The sequence below is a fragment of the Triticum aestivum genome, chromosome 4B (assembly GCF_018294505.1).
Source record: "Triticum aestivum cultivar Chinese Spring chromosome 4B, IWGSC CS RefSeq v2.1, whole genome shotgun sequence".
Classification (NCBI taxonomy): Eukaryota; Viridiplantae; Streptophyta; class Magnoliopsida; order Poales; family Poaceae; genus Triticum; species Triticum aestivum.
The window spans coordinates 141,685,588-141,693,790 of record NC_057804.1 but is presented as its reverse complement, the minus strand read 5'-3'; the positions used below and the strand labels follow the sequence as shown (position 1 = coordinate 141,693,790).

Below are 8,203 nucleotides of genomic sequence, written 5' to 3'. Positions count from 1 at the left end.
ACCTCGTGCACGGGGGAGAGGAGGACGTCCTGCTCTGGACGAGGCGGAGGTCCGCCGCGGGCGGTCACACACGCTTGCGTGACGGAGGGGGAGAAGCATGTGTTGACTAATTATTATGAGATCCAACGCTGGACACGGGGACTAATTATTACGAGATCCAACCGTTGGACGGGGTCTCATCAAACGCTCGGCGGCGGGCCGTCCGAAATTTGAACCTGCGCATAGTACTGCCCCAGTTTAAAACTACGAAACCTATTTTGAAGCGGAGGGAGTAGATATTTTAAAAAGACTCTACATGATTTTCTTTTCTTCTCTTGAATATTCGTGGGTTCACCGGTTTGTTCTCCAATCTTCCGTAGCAAGGCTCTCGTCTCTTCTTCTTCCCGCTCTGCTGCTCCGCCCGCTCTGCTACAAACCCCAACCTCAAATCCAACCCAATCCTGCGCGAATGCGATGGAAGCCTCTACCACCAACACGACCACGCCACCGGCGGCAGCCGCCAGCAAGCGGAGGCGGAAGGCGGCGCTGCCCCTAGGGGATCTGACCAACCTCCTCCCGAGCACCCCAGCCCCGAGAAACCCTAGCGCCAAGCGGCCCCTCCGGCCGCCGCGCCCCGACGCCTCCGCGTCGGCCACGCCCGTCTCCAAGGCCTCTTCCGCCGCCGGTGAGCTCACTGCCCCCATCTCAGCTCAGTCCTTAGTTAACTAGCAGCAGCATCTTAGCTAGGCGCGCCGATTCCCTTCACCATTACCACACCACAACGCCTTCTCCGTTCGATTGTTGAGTTGCTGTGGATTATTTGCTTCTCCTTGCGTGGCACCAATTTGAGTTCCTGACTCTGGATCTTTGCAGCTGTTGAGGAGCCGGGTTTGGTGAAATCGCCCATCTCGACGATTTACACGAGTCGAGCGACTCGGGGGAGGAGAAATCCCACCAGTGTCAAGGTGCCCTTTCCAACTGGAGCAGTAGCAAGTTGCCCCCCTCTTGGGAAAACTACAAGGGCCAGCAGGTGAGCAAGTTGATATGTGCAATTTAGTTTCCTTTTTGGTTCAGAACTGGCTTGCATTTCATTACTTCGGTTCAGACCCTGCAGCTCTACACATGCTCTTGTGCTATCGATTGTGTGGTTTACTTATGATAAGCTTCTGCCGCGAGGTAGTTCATTTTGATTGCTGTATTTAGTTTTTCTTGAAACTGGACTAAGTACAACAAAGTTTTAATTAATAATAATAATGCAGATTTTATCAGTACATGAGGATAAATTTTCATTGCAAATGGTAGAATAAGGTGCAACAACCCACCAATCATGCAACCATAATAATTGATGACAATGTCCATCTGATTTTGCAGTGTTATTTGTGTTGTATACACGCAGCCCACTCATTTTGTTGCATAATCTTGTTAAGCATGCAATAGTCCTGTTCAAAACACAATATGAACAGTTAGAGTTCAAGTTCTAACTGGTCTAGACTGTCAGAATATCTGTCTGCTTATTATGTTTGGATGGTTTTGTCATTCTGGCTATCTATTTGTTAACTGCTTGCATTCTTGTCGTTAAGTGCTTTGGATACTGGTAGCTTGCACAGTGTCTTTTGGGTTTTCAAGACAATGAAGTTATCAAATCATATACTATGTCACTAGTAATAGGGGTAACTGGATAAGTAAATGTTCCCATATGTCCAGATATCTGCAAGTTCCGAATGCAAAGTCTGAATATTGGCATAGCTAATGCCTGCAACTTGAGCGTATTTAGTTAACTCAATTGCACCTCCCTTTCAGTCACTCAACTAAAAAAGCCCCAGCGGCTCAGGATCCTCGTCCTATTTCATCCTCAGCTCCTTGTCATCAAGCTAAAAAGGTAAGCAGCAGTAAACTTTGAGCCATTTCCCAATAATTCTTCCTTGACCGCCATGCTCTCTTTGATTGATCTGTATGATACGAATGTTAATTATGCTTGCTGTTTGTAGCTCATGATTTTGCCCAAACTTTGTCATTCAGTAATATGTGACAAGTAAATGGTAATAAGGCACATATTGATTTTCTGTTTCATTCTCCTTTTCATGTGTATCTCCTATGCGGCATTTATTCAACACTGTATATGAAGATATGCTTATTTGAGTGAATGTTGACACCTCATTTGTATGCTGTAGAGATACCGGCACCATAGTGTCAAGTATCACGCAAACTTAAGAAGGCAGTTCAAGGATTATGTATGTTTGGTCCATCTAGATATCCGCCGATATTGTTTTTATTCTAAATGTAAAGGACTTACGTAGTACATGCGCTAGTCGAAACAGCAGGTGCTTAAGTCTGCTGTATAAACAGCCTTCCACAGAATCAACCTTAGGAACAATACTGAGAATTTTGGGACCCTAGCAACAGTGTTTTCACCTTGCTGATTGCTTGAATTTCTGAACAGAAGAAGAGGCACTTGGGCGTGGAGAACTCATCTTCTGGCAGACCCAAGTTACCAGATGATTTCGTCGAGAAGCACAAAGCATACTTCCAGGAGATCGACGCCTTTGAACTGCCAGTGGAAGAGGTCTCAGAAACTGACTGACCTGCATCAAAAAATCAAGCCTATCCGTGGATCATGTACGATACAGCTGTACAAAAATGTACTCGCTTGGGTTACTTTTATGGGATAACTGCGAGTTATGGAGTAGGAACAGACAGTCCTTGTAACATAGGTGGTGTGCTTAGTGACAACTGATGCTCAGTTTCGTGTGTTTGTAGTTGTTGTAGTGCGGTAGTATCAAGATGTTGTGGAGTCAAGTGATGTCTAGTATATGGTCGTGCTAGGACATGTCGTAGAATTTATGCAGATACTTTAGGAGCAGGGCTTCACTTTGGATAGGAAGATTGATTATTCCAAGTCCACCACATTGTTTTGATTGGCAAACCATGCTCCAGGCCGCTAGCGAGTTACATTTGTCCCCTTGCTCTGTCTTTTTTGTCCAAAGGCATTTCCTTCTTATTTTGTCCAGGAGTTCTAGTATCTTTGGCGGCAATTTGAGAGTGCAGAGAGCAAAGATGGTGAGGGACGTGATCATTGTATTGAGGAGTGAAAGTTTGGCCCCATAAGACATCAAGGCTAGTGTGCTTGTCATTCTTCTTTCGATCGTGCAAATGAGAGGCATGAGGTCTTGAACCCAAGGCTGAAAGGTGAGCCACTTTGGTCTGCCCTCGTTCTACATGATCGCTTGGCAAAGAATTAATTATTAAAGCATATTTTGATGGCCGACCGGAGTTCCATGAGAGGCGTCATCTTCGACTCGATCTACTCCGGTTCGTGCTGGCTACAGTACTTAGCGACTAGCGACTACAGTCGACGCCAGTACTGCCTGGACGGATCTGGCGGCTGGGCACGGATCTGGGGGAAACTCCAGGCCGGCGTGGTGGCCGCACCAAAGTCGACGCCCTCGGCGCCGATTCCTTTCCTGGAGGCTTCGGTGTGGATCCTACGTCCCCTCACCTCTGCCATGAGCGCAAGCGAAAGCCTTTGTTCCTCTGTTTAGGCGACGATGGCACCTTAGTGTCGTGTTCCTTCCTGAAGGCGTCGGCCGGGGACTGCTCAGGGTGGTGGAGCTACTGGTGTAGAAGGGAAAGAATAGGCTATGTAACACAATGCATTGATCGGTGCACCAGGCACGTATATATGAGTACAGAAGGGGGGACACAACCTCAACTATACAGAGGAACTAGGAGGTGGGCCCAAGACACAATATACATGTACACAATATATTCAACACCCCCCGTAGTCGAAGGGGCGCCAGAGACGCAGAGACTGGAACGAAACTCCTCGAAGGTGGAAGTCGGCAGTCTCTTAGTCACCACATCGGCGAACTGTTGTGTAGTCGGAACATGAAGGACCCGAATACGTCCAAGGGCCACCTGCTCGCGCACAAAGTGAATGTCCAGCTCAATGTGCTTAGTCTGGCGATGATGAACGGGGTTGGCGGAAAGGTACACTGCAGAAACGTTGTCACAGTAGACAACCGTAGCCTGGGAGACGTCATGATGCAACTCCTGAAGTAACTGTCGTAGCCAGGTGCACTCGGCGACGACATTAGCCACAACTCGGTACTCAGCCTCCGTGCTAGAGCGTGAAACCATAGGTTGTCACTTGGACGACCACGAGACGAGTGAAGGACCAAGGTAAACACAGTAGCCATAGGTGGACCGACGGGTGCCGGGGCAGCCGGCCCAGTCCGCGTCGGAGTAGGCCACCATCTCCAGAGAACTGGACGCCGTGAGAGTAAGCCCAAGAGTCATCGTGCCGCGGATGTAACGGAGAATCCGATTCATGAGTGTCTAGTGGGAGTCACGAGGGGCGTGCATATGCAGACACACCTGCTGGACAACATACTGTAAATCCGGCCGGGTGAGAGTCAGATACTGAAGAGCACCAACAATGGACCGGTAGAATAGAGCATCCGACGCAGGAGAGCCCTCAAGAGCAGAAACCTGGGCCTTCGTGTCAACATGAGTAACATCAGGGTGATAGTTGAGCATGCCGGCACACTCAAGTAGCTCGTGTGCATACTTCTGCTGATGAAGAAAGAAGTCGCCAGGTCGCTGAACGACCTCAATGCCAAGGAAATAATGTAGAGCGCCCAGGTCCTTGATGGCAAACTCATCACGCAGCCGAAAAGTAATCTGCTGAAGAAGGGTTGTGGAGGAGGCCGTCAGGATGATGTCGTCGACGTAGAGGAGCAAATATGCAGTCGTGTCACCATGGTGATAGACGAACAACGAGGTATCCGAGCGAGTGATGCTGAAGTCCAGTGTCTGAAGGAACCCGACGCTGGTACTAGGCGCGAGGTGCTTGCTTGAGCCCTAGGGAGATCGGGACAACAAACACACATGCCCAGGAAGAGATGCATCAACGAAACCGGTCGGCTGCTCACGGTAAACCTGCTCCTCAAGATGGCCGTGAAGGAAGGCGTTGGAGACATCCATCTGATGAACCGGCCAGCCTCGGGAAACTGCTAGCTGGAGAACTGTGCGGATCATGCCCGGTTTGACAACCGGGGCAAACATCTCGGTGAAGTCGACTCCAGCACGCTGCCGAAAACCACGGACCACCCAGCGAGCCTTGTAGCGCTCAAGTGTACCATCCGAGCGGGTCTTATGGCGAAAGACCCACTTGCCACTGATGACATTGGCGCGAGAAGGCCGAGGAACCAGTGTCCAGGTATGGTTCCGCTGAAGAGCGTCAAACTCTTCCTGAATCGCGGCAAGCCAGTGAGGATCACGAAGGGCTGCGCGAGCAGACACAGGGATCGGTGACGTCTCAGTGGTGGAGGCGGCGAGAAGATACTCATCGCTAGAGTATCGTAGACTCAGGCGATGAACGTCGGCTCGAGCCCGAGTGACGGGGCGAGATGGCAACTCGGCGACGGGCAAGGCGGTCGGTGAAGTAGTTGGTGAGGCAGCCGACGAGGCCGCCGGCGAGATGGCCGATGAAGAAGCGTCCGCGCCCGAGGCCGTCGAAGCGCCCGTGCCGCGGCAAGGGGGCGGGCGAGGCAGGGGTGGTGGGCAAGGCGGGGGCGCTGCCCGAGGCACCCGAGGTGGCGGGGCCGATCGAGATAGCCGGCGACGGGGCGACGCCTGAGGTGGCCGGTGAAGATACCGGCGACGGGGCGGCCGACGAAGATGCCGGTAAGGCGGGCGATGCCGAGGCCCCTGACGGAGTCAGCGAGGACGTCGTGGGGGCGCGAGCTGCAACTCGACCCACGGCGGGAGGACCGCCGAAGCCCGGAGGCGGTCCAATAATCGAGCTGGGCCGTCCACCTAATGGGGTCGCTGGAGGGCCGCCGGTGGCCGGCGGCGACGGGGCGGTGGGAGGTATCTACTGAAATGGAAACACCGTCTCATCAAGGTAAACGTGCCGGGAGGTGAATACACGATGGGAGACGGGATCGTAGCAGCGGTATCCTTTGGTGTTAGGTGGGTAGCCAAGGAAGATGCAAGCGACTGAGCGAGGTGCAAGCTTACGAGGCGCAGTGGCGGCGAGGCTAGGATAGCAGAGACAACCAAAGATGTGAAGGCCAACATAAGATGGGGACGCACCAAAGAGGAGATGGTGAGGGGCATAGTTCCAGCGTGGGCGACACAGGCGGATGTTAATGAGGAGGGTGGCGGTGGCGAGAGCGTCCGACCAAAACCGGGGAGGCACGTTAGAGTGAAAGAGTAACGTGCGGATGCTGTCATTAAGAGTGCGAAGGATACACTCGGCATGACCATTTTGTTGGGACGTGTAGGGGCAAGTGAGGCGAAAGATAGTCTGTGGGAGGCTAAAAGGTTATGAACAGCGGCATTGTCAAACTCTTTTCCGTTGTTAGTTTGTAAAGTAAGGATAGGACGACTGAACTGTGTGGTAAAGGAATAAAATGCGGTGAGTGTGGCAAGAGCGTCGGACTTGCGACAAAGAGGAAATGTCCACACATAATGAGAGAAATCATCTAAGATCACCAAATAGTATAGGTAGCCCGTGTTGCTTGCAACCGGGGATGTCCAAACATCACTATGCAATAACTGAAACAGAAAAGTGAAAATAGTGGTAGATGCGCTAAATGGAAGATGAACGTGCTTGCCAAGACGACAAGCCTCACAAGTATGTTACTTCCTAAAGTTGACACTCTTCCAAATCCACTTTCGATGATAATCTTATTCATACTCCAAAAGATATAAGTGAAGTTCATGGAGCATTCTACAATTAATATAGACTAACCAATATCCAAGCTCAAAACATATAAGTGAAGCACACAAAACATTCTATAAAACCATACTCAAAAGTGAAGCACAAAGAGCATTCTATAAGATCATTGAATGGCTATCTCATACTAGCATGGTTCCTAAAGAAAAAGAAAAACACAAAGGACACAAATCATGCGAACAAAACAAAAACCAAGGTATACCGATAATTGTTGAAGAAGAAAGATGGGATGCCAACCGGGGCATCCCCAAGCTTAGATGCTTGAGTATCCTTAAAATATTTACTTGTGGTGCCCTGGGAATCCCCAAGATTGAACTCTTTCCTCTCTTTATTCTTCTCACATAGGTAACTCCTCGTTCTTCGGACACTTCATCCACACAAAACTTAACAAAAACTTTGTTAGATCCGTTAGTATAATAAAGCAAATCACTACCTTTAGGTACTATTGTAAAATCATTCCAATTTCATATTATCACTATATCTACTGTATTCCAATTTCACCATGGTTTATACCCCCCGATACTACCCATAGATTCATCAAAATAAGCGAACAACACAAAGAAAACAGAATCTGTCAAAAACATGATAGTCCGTAGTAATCTGGAAATTTAGTAAACTTTTATAACTCCAAAAGTTCTAAAAAAATATGAATATTTAAACAATTTGTATAGAAGTAATGTGAAAAAAGTTTCAGACCCATTTGACTTTCTAGTAAAAAATGTAAATTCACGCTCTACATCCAAAGTTTCTGTTTTTGTACTGCACATAGTAAACAAGCAATCTAATCATCCTAGAACCAAAGCTTGGCACATTATTTTTATAATACAATGAATATATACAATGGAATAATTATTTTCAGAGAAACTTACATGAAAAATTCTACATTGTTTCCATGAGCATGAACACAAGTGTTCCAGGTCGACCCTCACTTCTCCAATGCATAACCTTCCAATCACTTCTCTTTTTTTGAAAAACCTTTTAGGCATATGAGGCAAGTGAATCTTTTTGCATTTTCATTTTTTAATTTTTTTGTATGTTTCACCCACAACTAAGAAAAACTAAAAAGGGGAAACAAAAACTACTTAGTGAAGGAAGCAGACAAGCATACACAAGAATATCAACCCCATGCTATTGCTCCCCGGCAACGACGCCAGAAAGGAGCTTGATAATCCCCAAGTGCAGGGAATCATCGTAGCAATTTCCAAAGGTGGAAGTGATAAGCATGGAGTGTCAAACCCACAAGGAGCTAAAGGGAAAATCAACATTCTCTCAAGTCCTATCTGCCACTGATAAGACTCTACGTACACCGGACGTTTGCTTCCAACTAGAAACGAGAAATAAGACTATGTTGTGGGTATGAAGAGGATAACTTTGTATGATATCGGAGAGCTAAAATATAAAATAGGTGCTGTTATCATAAAGTTAGAATATATTACTAAATATTATAAATAGCAAGTGTGGAATAATGATTGGTCAGTGTGC

At 48.2% G+C, this 8,203-nt stretch overlaps 1 protein-coding gene across 2 annotated transcripts; it reads left to right on the top strand.

Moving 5' to 3' along the window:
- Window positions 1–316: 316 nt before the first annotated feature.
- On the top strand, window positions 317–2,902 carry LOC123094643 (mediator of DNA damage checkpoint protein 1). 2 transcript variants are annotated; one of them, XM_044516605.1, is made up of 4 exons: window positions 317–664; window positions 853–1,009; window positions 1,780–1,858; window positions 2,423–2,902. In XM_044516605.1, exons 1-4 carry the CDS (start codon window positions 454–456, stop codon window positions 2,558–2,560), a joined length of 585 nt encoding a protein of 194 aa, XP_044372540.1. In that variant the 5' UTR covers window positions 317–453; the 3' UTR covers window positions 2,561–2,902. The 2 variants fall into 2 exon arrangements, with proteins under 2 accessions (XP_044372540.1, XP_044372539.1); XM_044516604.1 differs by having other exon boundaries at window positions 320–664; window positions 2,420–2,902.
- The last annotated feature ends 5,301 nt before the right edge of the window (window positions 2,903–8,203 follow it).

What these genes read in the sequence shown, in the direction of transcription:
- LOC123094643 (XM_044516604.1), top strand. Translation starts at nt 454, where the DNA reads ATGGAAGCCTCTACCACCAACACGACCACGCCACCGGCGGCAGCCGCC. An exon ending in CAAGGCCTCTTCCGCCGCCG is followed by an intron (nt 665 to 852) that starts GTGAGCTCACTG and finishes GGATCTTTGCAG; the next exon opens with CTGTTGAGGAGCCGGGTTTG. An exon ending in AAAACTACAAGGGCCAGCAG is followed by an intron (nt 1,010 to 1,779) that starts GTGAGCAAGTTG and finishes CCTCCCTTTCAG; the next exon opens with TCACTCAACTAAAAAAGCCC.